Source organism: Lepidothrix coronata, unplaced genomic scaffold (genome assembly GCF_001604755.1).
Source record: "Lepidothrix coronata isolate B3197 unplaced genomic scaffold, Lepidothrix_coronata-1.0 Scaffold79, whole genome shotgun sequence".
Classification (NCBI taxonomy): Eukaryota; Metazoa; Chordata; class Aves; order Passeriformes; family Pipridae; genus Lepidothrix; species Lepidothrix coronata.
Window position 1 is genome coordinate 3,694,358 of NW_016690259.1, and position 22,740 is coordinate 3,717,097.

The 22,740-nt window shown below is 39.4% G+C and overlaps 1 protein-coding gene across 3 annotated transcripts in view; it reads right to left on the bottom strand.

Annotated features, from left to right (window-relative positions):
- Window positions 1-22,740, bottom strand: part of PTPN13 (protein tyrosine phosphatase, non-receptor type 13) — a 117,905-nt gene that overhangs the window by 61,905 nt on the left and 33,260 nt on the right. For all 3 annotated transcript variants that reach the window (XM_017820178.1, XM_017820177.1, XM_017820176.1), the window contains exons 3-6: window positions 22,101-22,270; window positions 17,106-17,171; window positions 14,267-14,452; window positions 10,143-10,236 (exon numbers count right to left, since the gene is read on the bottom strand). In XM_017820178.1, coding sequence (XP_017675667.1) covers window positions 10,143-10,236; window positions 14,267-14,452; window positions 17,106-17,171; window positions 22,101-22,270 — 516 coding nt within the window. The remainder of the gene's footprint in view (window positions 1-10,142; window positions 10,237-14,266; window positions 14,453-17,105; window positions 17,172-22,100; window positions 22,271-22,740) is intronic.

Sequence of the window (22,740 nt, forward strand, 5' to 3'; positions counted from 1 at the left end):
GTGAGAATGAATTCATCTTCTAAAAGGATCTGACACATATATTTTACAAATATGGCTTTAATCCTAAACTAAACATAATTATCTTTGTGGTCAGGTAAATATTATGTTATTATCTTATTCTCAGACTGTACATCCTCCTAAGGCTGGTGAACTACCTATAATATTCACACACACAAAAAAGCCTTTTAAAAATAGCTGTTCATTGTGAAGTTCCCACTATCCATGTAAAGCAGCAGCACATTACCCATTCCACAAACACATACTTCACATTCATGTGCATGCACCAAGGACAAACATTCCTATACAGGATTCTAACTCACTCATTTGTGAGACAAAAAACTAAACAGTGCAGTTTAGTTTTATAGATAATCACCAAAAGCACAAATCCAAAGGAGCTCCAAGAATCCTCCCCAGAAATGAGAGTTCCAAGATAATTCTAGGCAGAATAAAACCAAAACAACCTCCTCTACAGAGTTTTCACATATTTTTTTAAATGTAAAAAAAAAAAACAAACAAAAAACCGACCAAACAACCATTTCTGCAACACTGAAAGTATTTACATGCTGAAACCTTATTGAACAAAACAAGGGCAAACAAAGCAGAAAAAAAGCCCAAAATAAGCAGACAGCTGCAACTCCAGTATACTACCAAGGATATACATTCAGGATTACTCAGTACATCATCGGTCATGACTCAGAACATTCCTGGTTCAAAAGATCATTTAGGTCTCCTCACTTGAAGCATTATCTTGCTGCAATTAATCCAATCATATCCAATGAAAAGAGTCACAGCTGTACTTTTAGTACCAGTGGGTATCCTCACAACAGCAAGCCCAGAGACATAAAACTATCTGTTGTGTGCTGGTGAGAACTGCAGTGGAAGAGCTCAGCTCTCAGTGAGAGTGCTTGAGAGTGCTATAGCATCCTCCTCACCAAAGCTGTAGTTTCCATGGACTTGGAGCATTCAGACCAGATGTAACAGAAGCTATTTCCAGTTCATGCAGAGGTGCAAAAGACACAAGTTCCTTTGCCTTGACATGCAAGAAATGCTGTCTATTCCCCAAGTCCAAGTCATCCACCCACCTGGGGCTTCCTCAGGAGGAAAAGCAAACACCATGAACATTATCTCATCAGCAGTGACTAGGAAAGTATTCACTGCTACAGCTTTGCCACTCAACCAGCTAACTGCATGATGAGACAGGAGGTGAGCTGTCCCATCAGGAAGCAGAGCAGGAGGCATTACACTGCCACACTGCTCTTCCACTCTCCAGGTCTAACTTATATCCACATTGATTTATGAAGCCAGCATAAGATTTTAACGTAGTACCAAAAGGAATCTACAGCTGGCCTTAGTATTCAGTCTTTGAGACTGCAAAATTCTCTAGGACATCTTTCATCGTTCCTTTGTTACTCTCCCCACTCCCACATTTCACCAGTCTTGGCAATTCTTCCCACCTTTGCAAAACCCCACCCCTCTCTGCATAACAGCATTTCAACAAGTTCTGCCCAAACTGACTCACAGTGCCAACGTGAGCTGTTAAAAAATCATCCTCAGAGAAGGTTAAAGAAGTGACTTTGGGGCAAGGGATGCACAGCCTGCTCAAGTTGGGCATCTTGAGAGGGCAAACTGAAACAAAGCAGCACTCTGAGATCTGTACTTTATACCAGTCAAAAATGCATGCTGCTCTTGGCACCAGAAAGCAGAGGCCAAGGATAAAGGACAAGACTTCTCAGTACAGAAGCAACTCAATTGCAGATACAAGCAGTAAAATTGGATTAGGCAACCAGCAACCAGTCCAGACCAATTTTTTCTATTTTTAGTGACTTAAATCTGTCCTCATCCCTTCTTACTTTTTTGAAGTACTATTACAGACTTTGAAAGTCACAAAATCAACCGTTAAGGTATCTTCCCTTTTTTTATCTTGGACTTCCTCAACACACTACCTCATCATTAATTAGATCAAGGGTCTTAAGTGACTGCAGTAAGTCTCTTTCAGCACAAGGCTCATATGTCTACCTTTCATCTGACAGTACACTTTCAAAACAGAGCAGACTGGAATAATATGCCCTTCTTTAACACGTGGATTTTCAGTTGAATGGCATACTCTAGTCCAAATGCATTAAGCCAATATGTAGTTTATCCTTCAACTTTTTTCCCTGTGGCTTTTATGATGAAATGAGTGGAAAAATAAAGGGAAGAACTACCAGCAAAAATCTACATATAGAAAATAAAGATCCAGCTAATGATCAAATGAACCTGACTGCATAATGGAACTTGTATGGCTTTGAATTATAATGCATGGGTAGACTCATGTTATGATCTTTCTTTGAAAAAAAAGAGGCTTGTATTTTCAATGGAAACTCTGGAGACCTCTCTCAAGTACCTTGGCTCCACTAAAGACACTAAGAATTTTGCCTGAGACCACACAGAGCTACTCCATGCTTCAGTCACCCACATGTAAAACAGGACAGAGAAATGCTTCCCTACTTGTCAGTGATGGTGACAGAAGGAGCCATCAGCAACTAAAATGCTACAGCACATAAGTAACTTCAATAGGCATACTTTCCCCCTCCCCAGTTACTTCTCTGTTGAACTAAACTCTTCTTCCTCATCTGAGTGTATGGGTTCTTGATTTCACATATCGCCCTTGGCTGTTTATCCTCTACTTGATGTTACATTAGTGTAATTATTTATAATTACTGTAAATAATTCAAATGCAATTATAGTAACTGCATGATTCCAAAGTATATTATATACAGTGAGGGAATATATACAATAAAAATAGCAATTAATCACCAGGACTCCACAATTAAATTCCCTTGTGGCGCTAAAATGAAAATCTAGTTTTCCACACACGCCTTCAACTGCCAGATGTTCCATCTGCTAAAGAACCATAGATCTGCTTCCTTCTTCCTTTAGTGTCTTCAGCTATGAATGCAACTATACCCTCTTTAACACCAGTGTCATTCACAGACCATCTTTCACTTACACTGACAGTAATCTGGTTGATTTTCTTCTGAGCAAGAGGAAACTAAAGACTAAATCCAGTCTATCTGCAATTATTTGTGTACCAGCTTGATCACAAAGGCAATTAATCAAATACTATGTAAAAGCAAACACAGTTACTACCTCCACATACTGTATCTGTTTTTACTGAATAAACTCAGCTCAACTTTCTTTAAAGTCTTTCTGACTCCTCTTTCTTCTCTTTGCACAAAATGGAATATCTTTTTCATCTCTATTACAAATTTCAACTTGTGGATATATGTACATACACACGCACAAGAGTGTGGGGTGGTAAGGAAGAGATGGGGGCTGGGAAGGCAGAGAGAGATTGTGCCCACATGTGCATGAAAGCACACAAGCACAAGACTGGAAAGTCTGAAGACAGGAAATTATTATACAGGAGTTTAAAAAACATCTCCCACACCATCTTTGTGCAGAAAACAAAGCAACAGAAAAAACTCTTTCTCCCAAGACAACGTGGTTAGTTTCTCAAACATGAGTGGGTAGCTGGTGGAGGAGTTGGGTTTGCAATCCCTTTGGGGCAGGCTAAGAGCCAAACAGAAGACAACAGAGCCAGATGTGGCCTGTGGGTTGACTGCTAGGAATGGCACCTCCTCTTTTCTTTTACTTTCTAAATAGCTGAGAAAAATCCAAGTTTCAGACGGAAGTATTCCTAAACAATGCATTCTTTGTGAAGAAAGAAATGAACTGGACACAAGGACTGCTGAAAGCACTGGAAGTAATGACCACCTTATAAATCCTGTATAACAATTTGCATTCTGCTTTGGACTGACACAGCTCTTCTATCAAAAAATACCAAATAGCTCCGGAAACCAGGCGTTTTGTTCAGAACAGTGGTAGTGATCCTTGCCAAGGAGCACTTCATAATTCATAAATGCAACATTTTACCTCTTCCCTTCCTCAGGCAACCATTGTTTTTTCCCCCTCAGGTTTATGGGTCAATTTTTTGGGGTATGTTTCTCAACCAGGTAGGCAAAAGGTCCACCTAGCTATTCCCTCCTTGGATTTCTGCACATCCCAGGAGAAGCTCAGTGATACAGCTGCTTTTCTGCTCAGAGACAGCCTTTGACATCTCTGGTTTGGTTTCCTCACTGATCTTTGAGTCCACTCTTGTTTTGTCTTCAGAGTTCAAAGTTTGTCCTCAGCACCACTGTAACAGCATTTCCAACACTGCCAGGCTGGAAACTCCATATAACAGTAGCTACTATACTTAAATTTAAAAGATTTCAACCAAGGCAAACCACCAGTACTGCTAGATGCAAACAGAAACACTTACTGGAAGAAAACAGGCATAGTTTTTGGAGTGCAAAAAAGTTTTTTTTTTTTTTTTTTATTCAACAAGAAACCTTCATCTGGCTTTCATTTGGTTTTGCTGAACTCTGGAAGTTATTCTCCACCTACTCAATTCTTTTTTTTCTAGTACTGAGGAGACAGGGGAAATAAAAAAAAAGAAAAAAAGACTATTTCCAGATGAGGTAATTTTCAAGTCAATGGAATTAAGTTTGTGCTGTAGCTTTTGATAGCTTAAATCTGTGTGCTTGGATTTAGCAACATAATGCATAAGCTACTTCAGTTCACACATGGAGATCATCACTATAAACTGCTTCTTTATAGACTAGAAGCTGCATTTTCACCCAGAACAGGAACTAAAATAGAATCCACAATCAATTTCCCTAGATCAAAAGCAAAAGGGTACATTTTTTTTTTGGTCAGAGTTTTTTCTGGACAGCTACATTGGTAATTGACATCATGAAGAATAGTAAGTAAGAACTAGCATTTCTTGTTAAAATTAAAATTAACTTCACTGAGCCTCAGCATCTTTTATTCAGTTTAGAGCACCCACTATTTTTGCTGCATCTGACAGCGTATATAGTCTCATGAAACGGGGAGTTGATCAACATCAACAATTTTGATCTCTATTTCCAAATATTTCCTATTGTGCACAGTTAAGGTGAACTTTGCGAATTAAACACACAAGGTGCAAGATTTCAATTATTAGATGGCTGGGAAGAGGGCTGCCAGGCAAGTACGAGTTATGGAGATTTCAACTGGGCTTTAAATAGCCTACACAACCTTTTGAAGGATAGTTTTTGGTGAAGAGTAACCCAGTGAATTAACTCTTGCTTTATATTTGAAAGAGTTTAGCACTTATTTACTCTTTCATCACATCAGAAGAATTTTATCAAGCTAGTCAAGTAACTTCCACAAATAATTCTTGATGTAAAGACTCTTAAGGTCTAAAGTGTTTTGAGTACAAAAATTAAATAACACTCCTTGATTCAGATGACTCACGACAGGTCTTACTGCTTCTACTTCTGCTGGCTAAGTCAGTTCTTAAACACTGTGTTCCAAGTATGACCTGACTAAAAGCAAACATTCTGTAATATTAATTTAGAATAAATTATTTCTGCAGTCAGCCCTGCCATAAAACTCATTCACCAAGATAGCCACAGAAAATGAGTCACGAAGGAGACAAAACATAAATTTAACTGGGGAGAACATTAACACAAAGCTATTTATGAATTTAATAATTATCTTCAAGACATAAAGATGGAAATGAATAGCTGTAAATATCCAATGTTGTCACCTAAGAAGAGCAAAAAATTTGATTTAAACAGATGAGGTGGGAAAATATTTCGAAACGTTTATCCTAAGTCAACAATAAAGCCCCGGCGATGATAACTGTGGATTAATACTGTGTGGAAAACTGATCCTAAAAATAATGAAATTCAATTAAGGCAAAAATCATAGCAATTTCCAAAGACTGCAAATATCTAAGGTATTAGCAGGCTACTCTCCAATTAGAAGCACTTCTATCTTACTGAACCATCTCTATATTCATGAACTTAGCTTGATTTATCAGCTGTCTTAAGTTACCTGCTCAGTGTATCACACTGATACCCCTAAGCTGACAATAAACACCATACCCCTATGTTGCTTTTTTCCCCAAAAGACAGCTATTTGATTCATTGTGAATTCTCTTTAAGATTTTCACAATGACTCAACAGAACTTCACCTCAGTAAGTATCAGACCAGTCTTCTGTCCTCTCCAGAAAAGACTTCTGCTCACCACCTTTATTTCCTTAAATACATCGGTAAAATAACTAGTAAAGTCAGACACATTCTAATGTGCACCCCCCTTGCCCTCTCCAATTGTCTCAGTGCTAAACTTGACCAAAATGTCTCCTCAGAGGTAGTTAAACCCAAACACTTAGATAAAAGATAACTTACATAACTTTAACTTATTAGAAAGGCAGTTCACTCAAAACCATAATCCTGTCTGATAGCTTCCTACCTTTCTAAATGTTTGCCATTTTGCAAATGTAGTAAGAGGTGTTTATTTCAGCTGCACACAGCAGAAGAACAGCAGGGTGATAACTGAAGGAAAAAGGACTCCATGCTTTTCTGAGCTGAAGCTCTTCTGGTTTCTTTTCTTTTACCATTACATTTTTCTTAAACTCTCATCTGGCCTTCTACTTGTGGCTCCTCAATCTAAGAGATTATCAATCAGTATAATAATTAGCATTACATTCTACAGCTCGCTTTCCCAGAAATTTAAAGCAGTGCCCTCAGGGCAGCTGATCCACGCTACCATTGACAGAATTTGCACCAGCAAACTAGCATACCATTGCAGAAAAAGAAATAGCAAGCATTAAACTGCCCTAAGTCAAATGTGAGCTGCCTCATAAATATCAGACACCCATTTCACTGGGTCCTCACCAACTTTCAAATACATGTCTCAGTATACATAACATCAGCATAAAAATGGAACTGAAAACAGCTGGAACTGGTTTGGTTATGGGAGGGGTTCTGGTTTGTATTTTACAATTCCCTGAGGTTTCAGCAAAGTGGAGATCAAGGAATGTATCTAAGATCAAAATAAAAAGAAGTAAGATGGTGCTATTAATACATACCAGGAAATATGACTGATAATAGAAGTAGAATTGGGAAAGGTTTTGGGGAAGTTAAGAAGGTTGTAAACCTTCTAAGGAAAGGGAGAAAAAGAATGACTTACACAGGTAGTGAATGTGATACAGAGAAATTGGAAGAGGTTGAGTGGAAGCAGGACAGGCAGAGCTTAAAGTATAAAGGAATGAGTGACTTCTATTTATCTTCTCTTCTGAAAAAAAGACTCGTAACATACCAGACTTGGAGCAATGCAGACAATGTAATGTTTGCAGTGGAACAGTGATGCACAAATATTTATTCCGTGGGGTGCCACACATTATCTGTAACACTCTACACATGCATGCAATTTTAATCAGCTTAAGAGGAACAGGAGTTAGAGGATGGGGACTATTCAGCCAACTCTGTAGTCTGGGGGTTATCAAGTTCACTCATTTCAAAAATATTATTTGAGTAATGTGATGTTCCCCAAAAAAGAGAGGCCTTTCAGAAACTGAGTGATTTTGACCAAGGCTGCTTAAAACCCTGTGTCAAATTCACTGGTTGATAACAGCTGGGCCAAGTGGACTCCTCAGTCTCCAAGAACCCTTAATTTTGCTTGTTCTTCCCCAGCCCAGTGATTTCACAAGCACACACACTGCAGGGAATCTGTTCTGCTTGGCACCTGGAAATCCTAGGCAGAGCCAGAAGGCAAGTGAGCACATAGCAGCAAGACACACATTCAGCTCCACAGCCCTTCAGAGATTCAGACACTGCATCCTAACTGAACGTTTTTGTAATTAAAATATACATCAACTACTCTCAAACATTTCAGGAGTCATACATATAAGTGATTCAAAAAAAGTAAGGATAAGAGGAAAGAATATCCTAGCTGTGACTTTCTTTTTCAAGTCAGAGAATACAATAAAAAACCAGCAATTGGATCATCTAGTCTTATTTCCTTTAACTTAAAGACATACTTCTCAGAGAAAGTTTCGGACATTACAAGGATGTTATTCACCCTAGCACTGAACCAGACAGCCATGGAGATAGTGGCTGGTGATACTACAACAATCTCCAAAGTTTAGTACAGCCTAAAATAAAAGCTTTTTTTGTTGAGATATACTGAAGAAGTTGGGGACAAACGTTACTTCTGGAGAAATAAAAATCTGCTAAAAGGTTTAAGCAAAGCTGTGAGTAGGAAAACAAATGAAAAAAGAAACAACACCCCTCAAACCAGACAAACATTTAAAAAAAGAAGTTACAGATTTTCTAAGAAAACGAAAAGCAAACCAGCAAGAGACTGTGCAGAGAAACCGAAACTAGAAACAACAAAGGAAAGAATAATCAGGGTTTGCTAATGCAGTGAAAACAGACAACCCTGCACGTCTCCAAAACTTTACAAATATTTTGATCGTCACCAAAACATGGTTTATTATGATCATGGAATAAAAACCAGAATAGATGATGGAAAGGGAGTATGGAAATGACAAAGCTTGAGATAGTAAGGTATTGTGCTCAAATAAAGTTCTTGAAAAACATATGGAATAGGGTAGTACTGACAAAAGAACAGAAGTGTGTAAAGAAACTATGAATATGGCGACACTGGAGACTGGGAAGAATAGGGTTAAAGAATAAACTAACAATTTAACAACCAGAACAATAACGTTCTGGTTCAACCCTTCAAATTGGTGGAAACCAGGGTAAGAATTAATTTTAAGAAAGAGCTTAAGAAATTCAGGAAAGGCAGACATTACATAGTTTACAAATAAAATTAACTAGGTAGATCCTGTGTTCCTACAGATCTCCCTATTGTTGCAGAAATATTCTGGAAAAGAAGAAAAGAAAAGTCAGTAAGAAAACAAAGCCCCTGAGAAAGCAGCCAGAACAGTGAATTTGTGCCAGAAAACGAAGCAATAGCTTGTACCAGAAACTGTTCCTAAACACATAGTGATGTACTGGAAGGGCTGGCAATCACTGACATAAGGTTTTTATATCAAACAGTAGCCTAATCTAGGACTCATCTCAAAAAAGAATCAACAAAGGAAGACCACCAGTGCCTTGCCAGACTTGTGTCTAACCTTTGCAGTTCGCATTGTCACAACTCCGTGGATTATTTCAGTTCCTGCAATTCACTGCACTGTTGCTTGACACAAAACTAAACAGAAGAGCAACTCAAGCACACCACCAACATAAGTGTTCCAAGTTTACTAGTGGTAAAGAGGCAGCAAGATGATGTGAGGCAGACGAAAACCCTCTGTCCCTGACAACTTACAGTGGTGAGTATTTGTGGGTGATGTCGCATGCTGGCACCAAAATACTCCCATTTCGAAAAAATGAACCTTTTAGGGCAAAAGTGGTCTCACCTGAATATAACATGTCACCGTCTGCATCACAGCGACTTAAGAGTGGTCCAAGATGATGCCCTATAAAATGCTCCTGCCCAGCTCCACAGTTCTTCCAGAAAAATTTGAGACCAGTCTTTTGGAAGAATACATCCTCTTGTTTGAAAAGCCTAGCACAGAGCTGATGCTGCCACTGACCTTAAACAACAACATCTATGACCTTACACAGTGAGAAGTCAAGCATCAGCTGTCATCCTACGTCACTTTATCCTTTTTCCTCCACAGTGGCAACAGCAACTGTTTGTCTCCTCCCTGTCCTGCCAGTGTCGTCTTTCCTTACTTCCCTGAAGTAACAGTACAACCCTACCTGGCCTCCATATCCACCAAAGCACAGAACTGTGATGGAACATATAATATCTCTCTTCGGAAGAAAAAGAGGAAGCAGCAAAAAAGCTTTGTGTGCAGGGAAAAGAGACCAGGGCTCCCTGGGAATCTGGAAAAGAGGCTTAGTACAATTAGAGCTATGAAGAAAAAGCAGAGTCCATAGGAAAGAGGGAACAAAGAAAAGCTGCTTCCGGTCCCTCCAGCTGACTGACCTTCAGCTGAAGATTTCCCTTCTCCACAAACAAAACTTCTGGCCAAGAACCTTTAAAACCTTTTCTCACTACCACAACTGAACTGAAAAAAGCCAAGTCTTTTCTTGAAACAATCATTCCCCTGTCACCATCACCAACAGTTAGCTAGACACTGAACCATCAGAGTTCTGTGAATGTAAGCAAGTCCTCCTCTATTCCATTTCTTTGGTCACAAAATCTACCCAAACTTGGTCTTCCAGAAGGCTGTATTTTTTTTTAGCCATAACTCTTACTGCAACAAAGCACTTACCTGTTGGAAGCCCTTTTCCCCTCAGCCTCTCCCGAATAGCCTGGCTCCTGTCTGGCTGCAATTTTCTATCTCCATTGCAAGACAGTTGATCCATCTGCAAAAAAAGGCAGTAACACAAAGTTAAATATTGCAAGAGCTCACGTTGACATGAAACAAGCATCATTTATGTAAATGAACAACACTAGTCAGTGTCAAACAGTTAAGTTCAAGTGCGGAATGCCAGTTCAAACCTTTTGTAAAAAAAAGGTTCATCAGTGAGAATATCCCCTAGAATTATCCATATTTGAATAGTTTGTGCATTATTTTACTACATGTTTGGTCTACCTTTTTTCCACTAAGAATAAATTAAGTTCACAAGCATGTAACTTCGATACATTCCATCTCTACAGCAAACTGAAGGGACAGCAACACACAAAAACCATCTTCCGTGACTGCAACACGACTAGAACTTGTGATTGGCCTGAGGAGCTTTCTGTGTAACAGGAAGTAGTCTTGTACCCCACACAATTTATTGCACATGTAAAATCCCATGCACACATTTGTGAGAAGTCTCATTAGCCCCTCAGGCCCTTTCCTTTCCTTTCAGGCTTAACTACTCCTTACTTTTTTTAAAAAAATCACTACTTCCCTAAGAAAAGCTATTTCACATGTACAATCATTGAAAAAAGGTCTTATTTGCTACAACAAAACATTCTTAGTGAGATCTTTCAATATGGCAGGAGCACAATTTGCGACAGTAGCTTAGCTGGGAGAAGGGAAGGAGGAATCAAGCAGACTTCTATCCATTACAGTTACAATGCAACTCAATTAACACTAAACAGACTGAATCAGCCTTGTGCTGTATTGCCCTTTACAAAGCACATTAACGTGGAAAATGAAAATATTCAAAAGGGACCTCTCAGCTGTACTTCACAGACCACCAAATGACCAGTTACAGAGCTAAGACCTCTCAAGCCTTTGATAAGGCAAATCAAGATTAGAGGCAAACCAATCTTGGAATAGCAAGTTTCACTCTGCTTCTGAAAAAACAAATTTATGTGTTTTTCTCGTTAACTTAAATTCCAGCACACATACAGAACATTAAAACCAGCAGGGATGGCTAGCTAAGGTGCAGAAAAACACAGCAGCACAGCTATGTTGTCATTGTTCTGTCAACTCAGTTCTGTTCAGCTATTTTTTTTTGGCCTCCTTGCAACAGCCAACGCAGTGACATGTTATGAATTAAAAAGGTTACTGGCAGAGGAAATTAGCGAAGCTTCAGCACTGGGTAACCACCAGTAGCCCAGCTCCTTCATTATCAACATGGTATAGGGAGACGGGAACACACTTGCTGGATTCAGCTCCCCACGGGATTTCAGTACAAGCATTTGGGACCACTACAGCTGTCTCTGGCAGGCCAGTCTAGATTAGTTTGTCACACTAACCCCAGATTCCCACTGAAAGCCTGCTGACAAGAATAAGGGGAGGAAAGGTAGAAAATTTGCTAAGCAGAAAGAGCCATGAAGAACTTGGAGAAAAATGACTCACTTTCCACAGTAGCTGTTTCTATAGCTTCTGGCCTGATTTAAGGATCTTTATTTTACAGAATCACTGATTAAGGCCCTGTAGCCCTTTATTTTACTGAATCACAGATCAGCTCCACTTGGCAACTAAACAAGACTTCAGACATCACAGCAAGGAGACATAACCTCAGGGACTAGACAATGCTTTGTGGAGCTCAGGCTCAGCAATATTTCTGGAGGCCTGGCTTAATCAGCTGCTGCCAGATATTAGACAAATGCAGGGACCTCTCACATTCTGCAAGCATTTCCAAACCACATTTATGAAGAAACTATCGAACAATCAGATCATAATTTTTTTAAGAAAGGAAGCATCACCAAATCAAAGTTTGTCACCTGATTTCAGTGCTGCCTCTCTAGACACCAAAATTTTTACACTGGTATAACCCCTGCGAGATAAAAAATTGGATGATATAAAACCAGATAACATTCAGGACCATCATAGGTTATCACTTCAGCAATAACAAACTGCTCAGCATTTGTTTTAATTATAAACAGAACGCAAGGAAAGCAAGTACTGGTCAGAGAATAATCTGACAATATTGCCAATTTATTGTGCCCATCTTTAAAAAGAGTAGAAAGGAAGATCCTGAGAACTACTGACCTTTCAGCCTCACCTCTGTGCCTGGGAAGATCACGGAACAGATCCTCCTAGGAGCTATGCTAAGGCACAAGGAGGACAGGGAGGTGATTTGCAACAGCCATCATGGCTTCACCAAGGGCAAGTCCTGCCTGACCAACCCAGTGGCCTTCTATGATGGGGTGACAAGGGAAGGGTTATAAATGTCATTTACCTGGAATTCTATAAAGCCTTTGACACAGTCCCCCACAACATCCTTCTCCAAATTGGAGGGAGATGGATTCGATGGGTGGGCTGTTAGATAGATAAGAAAGTGGTTGGATGGTCACATCCAGAGGGTCAGTGGCTCAGAGTATCAATGGGCATCAGTGACAAGTGGTGTCCCTCAGGGCTCTGCATTGGGACCAGTGTTATTTAATACCATCATTAATGACAAAGATGAAGGGATCAAGTGCATCCTCAGCAAATTTGCAGATGACACCAAGCTCAGTGGAGCAGTTGACACACCTGAAGGATGGGATATCATCCAGAGGGATCTGGACAAGCTCAAAAAGTGGGTTCATGGGAATCTCATGAGGTTTAAACAAGGCCAAGTGCAAGGTGCTGCACTTGGGTCGTGGCAACCCCAGTATCTATCCAGGCTGGGGGATGAACAGACTAAGAGTAGCCCTGCCAAGGGAACTTGAGGTTGCTGGTGGGTGGGAGACTGGACATGATCCAGCAATGTGCACTCACAGCCCAGAAAGCCAATAATGTCCTGGGCTGCATAAAAAGCAGTGTGGCCAGCAGGGCAAGGGAGAGGATTCTGCCCCTCTACTCCACTCTGGTGAGACCCCACTTGGAATGCTGCATCCAGCTCTGGGGTCCCCAGCACAGGAAGGACAGGGATCTGTTGGAGCAAGTCCAGAGGAGGGACATGAAGTTGATTAGAAAGATGGGGTACCTCTCCTATGAGGAAAGCAGAGAGAACTGGGTCTGTTCAGCCTGAAGAAGAGAAGGCTTAGGGGTGACCTAATTGTGGCCTTCCTGAAAGGAGCCTACAAGAAAGATGGAGAGAAGCTTTTTACAAGGCCTATAGTGACAGGACAAAGAGGAATGGCTTCAAACTGAAAGAGAGTAGATTTAGATTAGATATGAGGAAGAAATTCTTTACTGAGAGGATGGTGAAGCACCGGAACAGGCTGCTCATAAAAATTGTGGATGCCCTACCCCTGAAAGTGTTCAGGGCCAGGCTGGATGGAGCTCTGAGCACCTGGTCTAGTACAAGGTGTCCCTGACCATGGCAGGAAGGCTGGAACTGGATGATCTTTAAGGTCCCTTCCAATCCAAACTATTCTTTGATTCTATGACAATTTATGGTCTTCCTTTATAACTTGAAACAATTTAACTATTCTGAAGTTATGCTGTAATGGTTTACATGAAGACGGAAGTTGTCTTTCAGGAATAGTAACTTTGCAAGATGAGTTCATGTAGCTTCTTTGACTTCTAAAAACAGTTTGACAGATTGGTCATCATTAGACAATAAAATCCCCCACAATTCTCATATCCAAGAGCTGAGCAGAAGTGCAAGAGAATTGGCACACTGCCTAAAGAGTCCTTCTTTCTGTTAATAAGCAACTCTCCAAAAGGTAAACATAACTAAGATAAAGAAAACTCACAGCAATCATTTTTGAAGCATTTCAAGTAGCAACAAGTCTAAGGCTTGCTCTAGAGTTCATCGTCTTGTTCTGTCTCCTCATTTTTTTTTTTTATGAAGACACAGTTCACAAAATTATCTTCCTCGGAAACTCGTGAATGCATGTTTCAGGAGGAATTGTCAAGTGCACAAACTTGTAACATGGGGAGAGAAGCAGTTCTTCTGACCCTTCTCAAAATTGCAACATATCAAAACAAGACAAAGAATGACTGCAGAGTGACTGTGAGTTAGCACTTCTGCTCTCTTCCTGCTCATCTCTATTATTTCTCAAACACTGACACAGACTTACCCCAGACAGGCTTCCCAGAACCAGTCTGACCAACTGTTTCACGTATGAAAAAGAAGGGGCACAGTTACTGTTCCTTATGTGGGCACTGCAAGCATCCAGAACAGTCCGTACAGATACACGGGCATAAATGACATCTTCACACATGCCGAGGAGGATGCTGTTCAGATGGTCTCCAAGTTTGATAGGCTAGTGACAAACAAGAACAGGAGAGACAGGAAAGATCAGTATGAACAGTGACTTGTTAAACGCTCAGAAACCAAAGACATTCAACAACGTAAAATATCTATTCATGAGACTTATTGCCAACGTTATCTGAGTGCCGATTTGAGAGTCCCCATCTAGGTGGTGAAAAAATAGTGGCTGTAGAACAGGAGACAGGCATTCAGCATCTAGATTCAATTCAAGCTCTGCAACGTTCTAGCCCAAACAAGCTGCCTGATCTGTAAGGTCAGGACACTGATGCTTTCCTTTCTCAAATGCTTAATGAATAAGTGAAAACAAAATAAAAGTGAAAAGATTCAGAGCAAGTTTTCTCCCTTGATTTCGAACATTTTGCCAGCCAGTCACAAGTATAAAATTCAATTCGCACTACAATCATTTTGTACAACCCTCTATGCTCATATTGTGTAGTTCCTCACCTCACCAATATTTTGCAGCAGATGTGTTAGCATTTCCAAATTCCAGAGACATCGTCATCAAACAATATCAACAAAAAGTACGGAATAAAATAACAAAGTCACTGGTTAAGGAAGCAGAGCTTTGTAACTGCAGAACAACACCCATACAGTCAAAAAAAAAAAGTAAATCTAGATTTATTTCTATTCTACCCATTCAGTTAATGCAGCACATTGAACGTGGAATATCCCTCCTCAGGGTATGCAGCAGTCAGCGATAACACTTGTTCTCAGATGCTGCAGGCACTTGGGACTTGAGCTTTCTGATCTGCAGCTCTCCCAAAGTGGGTGGTTACCCACAAAGTACAAGCATTGTCATGCTTTTTGCATAACAGAGCACTTCAAATAATTACAGTCTTCCAATCTTCCCTGCATGAGTACTCTTAAGGTGTACCATAAAAAAAAAAAAAAAAGCTCTGGACCACCCTGATTTAATTAACATAGGCTTTTCCCATCTATCACTTCTAACTAATCATAACAAAATCACTCCCATATTCAATTGCACTCCCAGCAGAGAAGCAGTTCATTAACTAACACAGGCAGACAAATATAGAAAATGTATTGAAAAACAGGAAAACCTTTACATGCACATTAACATTTAAAAGTAATGCCATACACAAGACTGTCCTTTTGCCTCCACTAACTCCACAGGGCAGAGGCACCACATGAGAATATCCCAAAGGTAAATTCTTTCCAGGCATACCTCACCACACCATCTTTGGGAAAATACTGTTCTATGAACAGGTAGAGTGTGCCTTCCCACTGCATTACTGAGAAGCTGTTGCTACACTCTAACACCAAAGGAAGAAACAAATCCGGGACTAAAATTAATGCCTACTTTCTGCTCAACACCTCTACCTACTTTAAGTCCCTCTCCCATTACTGCTATATACTGTTCCTTTCTTGTCCTACAAGACAGGACGTTAAAGAAAGTAGATTGCTGTCTAAAATTACTGGGGCTTTTGGGACAGGCAAGGTAAGCATTATGAATAGGTACCCCTGAACAGTCAGAGCTTCAGACTGTTTTATTTTCACCTTCAGGCAGCTACTTCCAAATAAGTTCAACTGAGAACCCAACTACCATTCTGTTTCAGAAAGTATTAGGAACTGGATCCTTAAATTGTGGAAGAGCCTTTCCAAACTTCCTTATCTTTACACACAACACCAACTAGTAGGATCAAACTCAAATATGAACCACAAATTTATTCTCTCCTTGAGCTGCACAATCCTGCAGTTCCAAGTCCATCATTATGTGCTTTTTCAAATATATCTCATTTTCTTTTCATTCTTTTAGACATTTACTTCTAAAAGTTTAATTGGGGGCAGGGAAGGAGCATCCAGGAAGATGATGAATCACATTATCTTCAGTCAGTTGTGGAAAGACAGTCTAAAAGTTCTGCTGGGTGTGTAAAATAACCCCATTGAGCAATAACACCCAGCTCTAAGCAGTCTGCAACTCTGTCTGCATTGACTGACAAGTCAATAGCAAGAGTCTACTCCCTGTTCCAAACAATTCATACCCTTTCTTGGCTATTGTGAAACCTAAGTATCTGTATGTGCCAAGTTCAGATTCACAGAACTTGTGGCAGCATAGAGAACAAGTGCTTTATTATGTGTAAAACAACAATGTTATTTCAATATTTGTTTTTATATAAGCCTAAACCAAAACAAATTATTTTCTCCTTTGTCAGCAGCCTCAACTGTTCTTTCAGCCTGTGGCACTACAGGACAGACTAGCTCAGATATATCTTCATGGAAACTAAGATAAATGTACTATCAGCACCTTCTTCCTGCGAGACAACACCACCATCATCCTTACACACTTCACAGGACAGAAAACCGCTTTACTCTGCAGGTGACCACACGCTGGAACAGATTGCCCAGAGAGGCTGTGGAATCTCCCTGACTGGAGATATTCAAGAACTGTCTGCACACAATCCTGTGCCGTGTGCTCTGGGATGACCCTGCTTGAGCAGGGTGCTTGGACCAGATGACTCACTGTAGTCCCTTGCAACCCTAACCATTCTGTAAAATCCTGTGAAATTCTCTTCACTGTCTCATTATGAGATGCTATGTTAACTCCAATGCTGTGCTAACTCTGATGCAGTCAGTCAAACTATCAAGTCTGAAGTTGCACTGTTAAATAAAACCAAACCTAAACTTACCTGACTTTGAGGAACTTCGTGGTCAGCTCCCCAAAAGAGTGCCATACCAAGAGAATAAATATGGACCTGTCATAAGACACAAGACATTCGTCAACTCATTGAACACAACTGGAAATGCAAAGCACAACTTTAAAGGAGAGCAACTAACTTAACATCATTTTGCCTATAAATATATCTCTGGTATTTTAAGCTCAGTTGTCTTTCAAATCCTTTACCATGAGGGTCAGAGAAGAAAATTCTACTGCTACAGAACATACTGCATCTAACCAGTGCCTCTGTCTCCTCTGTTTAATTTCAAGCTGTCATTTCACATTGAAGCCACAAACTCATGTAATCCACGTGATCAGCCTGGTGTGAGATAAAGACTATATGGTTGTGTCCAAGGATCCTCAAAACTTTACTCTGAAGGCAAGGCAGACCTTAGGATGACTCAAACAGTGGGCTACTATCATCAGGAGAGCCCAAAGATTGGGATCGAAGAAAAAAAAAGGAATGAACAAAAGAATATAAACATACAAAGAAGTAACTATTACTGATATTTTAAGGCACAAATACATTAATCATTACATGTATAATTAACAATTAATATCAACATTAATGACATTAATATATCTTTAACATATTAAGCCCATCAGTACAGGGAATAAAACCTTTAAATATTGAAGAATTAAGAGCACAGGCATAGGTTGTCACTGTAGGTAAGTGCCAAAACAAAACAGGCAAGTAAGTTGGGGAAAAAAACACAGTTTTTCTGGATGTATAAGTAACATACACTAGTGATGGTTCTTTCTACCAAGCTATTAGTAATATTTATGCTACTTAAAGCAAAAAGTTTATTAAATAATTCTGAAGGCAACGAACAACAGTTACAGGGGTAGTGATAAATTAAGTGTTCACTTAAGTCACCTTCTTCACCAACTAAAAGCAAAACATCCTAAGTTCTAGATATATAAATTTACAAGATCTGTGCTGACTCAGGTGCTTCACATACAGATTTTAAAAACTCAGGTGTAAACTGAGTGTACAAAAGGTAATGAATGGACCCAAGAGAACATAGAAATTATAAAAATTTTCTTCTTCCCACATTAAAATTGCAGAGTTGTTAAAAATCACACATGTAGAACTAGCTTAAGGTCATACAAGTGAATTTTCTGTATTGAGGAGGCTCTTAGTTTATTCAAGACAACAAAATATATTCTCAAAACTCAGAAAAAGAGTAACACAAATATTTCTCTTTTTAGACAAGATTGCTTGCAAGTCATCATACTATTACTGCAGTCTGTGGAGAATTAATCCCAAACACAAGTATCATTTATTTTTAGATTTCCACCATAAACCAGAAAAAAGTTTCCTTTTTATGTATTTGAGAGCAACATACAGCTCTGTGGCAGGGTAAAGAAGCAATTACTAAATATACTTAGAAACAAAATGTTATTAAAATCGTTCTTGTGAATTCAACACGCTTTATTCATACAAAACAGAAATTCAGCGTACTCAGAGAAGCACTCCCATACGACATTTCTGCTGCTAAAATCTTGTGGGATGGTCTCTGTCTAGCACAGAGTATGAGTCAGCACAGGACAGAAAGGTTTCCATCAGTCTAAGGCAGCGATACACCAGATACTGCTGGCACACTGTTCCTTACTGCTGTGATTCAGTCCCACTGAAGATGGAGCAACGAGCCCACACAGATTTGCAAGAAGGATATTCAGGTAGAGAAAAAACAAAGAAACAATGCTTTTCTTTGTGACAAAGCCGGAGCAAACCCGCGGAGAATTTCTCTGAGACTGTGCTCGATTTCCCCTCAAGAAGGGAAAACAAGGAGGCAAATTTTGTTGCCCGTGACACGTTCGGGCAGGATTGCAGCAATACACACAGGTGTAGATGCAATGTACACAGCACAGTGCACAGGTGCAGGTGACACACTGCTTTATCCTAGACACAAATAGGTAGCCAGCATTGCATACCTAACACAGGCTCACCCACCAGCCTCCTCTCCCAGAGGCCAACAATGTATAAGGTCTCTCTGCTACATGCAAAGTACAGGTTAGGTCAGTAGTCAGAGGCATGCATCAAAGGGTTCTCAGTTAATATCACTGCCTCATTCAACCAGAAACATTATCTTTCAAATACTGAGAAAACTGGTTTATTACCCATTACCCTTTCAACTGAAATACTAGAAAGTCTTCCATACATATCCAGATATACTGGATATAAACTCCACAACTCCATCCGTCCCCCAACAGTGCAAGAACAGCAATTAAAGTGTCTATAATAAAAACTGTTAATTCTAATTAGAGACATGGTCATGGTCCTAAGTCTGTCAGTGTTCAAGAAGCGTTTGAACAACAGTCAGATACATTATTTCACTTTTAGGTTGCCCTCTTTGGAATTTAGATTTGGACTTGACAATCCTCATGAGTGTCTTTCAACTCAGGATATACTACCACTCTATGATTCTGAGCTTCAACATAACAAAAGATACAAAAGATATTTCCAAAACCAAGACTTGAAGTCAGACCCCTAAACTAAAACATAAACTAAACCTAAACTAAGCCTAAACTACTAATCTACCTAAAAACAACTTTCAAAATAAAAGCATTCATTCAAAAATTCTAGTTAACTTTTTTACTGTGATACTTTTAATATTTTCCAAAATAAATCAACATCAAACTCATTTCCAAAATTAATCTTCCATTATAATTTAGAGTGGCTTGGTTACTTTGCTTCCAATAAGCCTGCAGTTACCTCAGATTTATTTGGGATTCAAATTGACTGTGTTTTAGAATCAAAAGGGTACTAATTTCCTATCATTTTTTTTCTAATATTTATTGTTGAATACACTGTTAATTTGTCTTAGCGAGCACAGTCCTAACTCAAAACACAAATGCAACTCTGTCACTGTCTGTTAAAAGGCCTTGAAAACAAGGCATTTTTCTGCCTTCAGCAACTTTTAGAAGAATAATCAAAAAGGAAAACACCAAAGATTTCCAGTAAATTAATTCAGTGAACTACAGCCAGTTGTTCCAGAACAAGGAAAAAAAGGTCTAAATATGTTAAAAGTTACCACAGTCAGCAAAACAAGATCTAAGAAACGAAGTCAACACATTTCTTGCAAGCAACCAGTGTGTACCACCCAATACTCAGTTTAATATGAATGCAAAAGGAAGCAGTCAAAAAAAAGAGGGATGCACATATAACGTATTTATCAGCCCTAATAACTTCAACTTATAAAGCCATAAAAGGACAAAAGTTTTTGTACAAAGTAATGTTTTAGGGAGCTTTCTTCTTCTATATAAGCAAGTAAGCAAATCACCTCGCATCCAGCAAGCAGAGTTATACTGATACCAGGCAAGAAATTCACAGCACCATAATCAGAGAGGATTAATTAGCATTGCACATGCACAGAATGCCAGTATCTGGTCATTGCCAATTGATGTGCTCTGTGTTGGAGCTTACAGGCCACAGAGGTCCCTCTGTGTAATTCCTTCCTAAAGATCAAGAAACATCACAGCGTGGCTTTTAATAGTAACAGTCCTCTATTTATTTCAAAAAGAAAGAAGTAGCATACTGAATACTGGCACAGAACAAAGAATGCTATCAGCTCTGAAGAAGGTCACAAACTTGTCACTTCAAAACTTTTTCCTGCATTTTTAAAGGCCTGTTTTGTACATTAACTTCGGAGTTGGCACTAGAGGTAACATTACTATCTTCAAAAGTGTTGTCCCTCTTGAAAGAAGATAAACAATTCCAACAGTATGACCAAAGAACTTGGCAGCTGCATCCTACATAACAGAACCCAAATTTGCATTTATGTCAGTGTCATTTTTACTCCTCTATTAAACCTTTCAGCCTAGGTTGCCAACTGTTTATAGTTTTCTCATAGATAAAATTATAAACATATTTTATGATATCATTAATTTTGACAATATTCAGGGCAAGAGGAATCTCTAAAGGGCTTGAGAGTAACTGAGGAAACCAATTTTCAGTATGTATTCAGTAATAGAGTCCTAAAGAAAACTGACTCTATACAAGGTTAGAAGAAAAAAAGTTGCAAACATAAAATATTCAACACAGAAAAACATGTTTTAATAGTCCTTATGCACACAACAGCTATCGATGCCAATACCACTTTCCTCTGGAGTAAGAACATGTTGCTGTTCTTCCTGGAGGAAGACTGCCAAATGTCATAATTGTTCCCAGATTACAAAACTGGCTGTGGTTAGCTTCCCTCTCCAAGGATTATTGATCCAGAGAAGCCAAGGAGATACAAACAGAGCTCCACTTCCTTTTTTACTCCCACTTCTAAATATCTTTGACTAAGCCAAGGGAATGGTTTTCCAGAGAAAGTGTTACCATTTGCAACAAATTCTTGTTAAAACATCTGAGAAGCCTGTCATTTTGACTGTGCCCATCAATGACCTGGAGGAGATCACATATACAAACCTAACCTGTCTGAACATCTCCCCTTGGGGAAGAGCTAAAAAAGAAAGGTGGAAAGGAGCAATTTTGCATGTAACTGAGGAACACTTACGCTAATTAAAACAAACGTTTTCTTTTGAGATGAGTGCAGGAATATTCCTTCTGTCAAAGCCCTGGACTGCTTGAGTAACTCCTTTGCTTACCTCTCAGATGCATTTTTCAAAAAAAAAAAATTCTGAAAATTACAATTGGTGATGTCACTGAAATGTTTTACAAAAAGAAGGTGAAGTGTTGTTTAACACTAGTTTTAAGGTCAGTTATTCTGTGCAGCCACTGCCCAAGTATGACTCTCAGGAGCATCTGTAGAGACTCTTCTTCATAACTGCATACAACCATAATCACTACTCCAGTTTTATGAACAAAAACAAAGCAGGAGGATCCCTCCCCCTCACAGAACAAACTACACATACAAATCACAAACCACAGGGACGCAAAAAAGACAATTTAAAGCTCCTTTGTGAAGGGATCAGCAGCAACACACAACAGCTGTCTGCCAAGGAAGAGGTACTGTACCTTCTCAACGTCTGACAGAGATGACAGCGAATGGTTCTGCAGAACCTCCGGTGCTGTGAACGCTCGCAGGTCTTGTTGGGAGACATTTTCATCAGTAAATGATACACTGCCAGATGGAAGCAGCAGGAGAGACCACGGAGAAATGATGAATCCCAGAGCAGTAGGATCAGCTGTAGTTGAAAAGTAAAAAAAAAAAAACCACCCTGAAATTAAATCCATGTAGTTTGATGCCCTTGCTTGATTTTATTTTACTATCAGCCTATATATTAATAGTGGAAGAGACTCACACTTCCTTTTCCACCCGCAGTGTTTCATAACAACAACAACCACCTCAATTTTAATCACACTGAGGAGTAACACCTATCTTTTTTGACTATCCTTTGCTATTGCTCATACCAGCAAGCTCAGGGAGAGCCTGCTAAAATACTCACAAGCTCTCCTGTCCTCAAGTTATTTCATTTATGTTACAGCTGACATACAAATTGCCCATTTTTTGTAGTGCAGATGTCATTAAAGCTAATTCCTATCATAGGAATGGGGTTTACTCTTATATTAACATAGCACTACTGCTGCAGCAATGGTTTGAAGAGAGAAGACAAAATAAGTAGAGATGAAATGCTGCTTATTACAGTGGCAGACA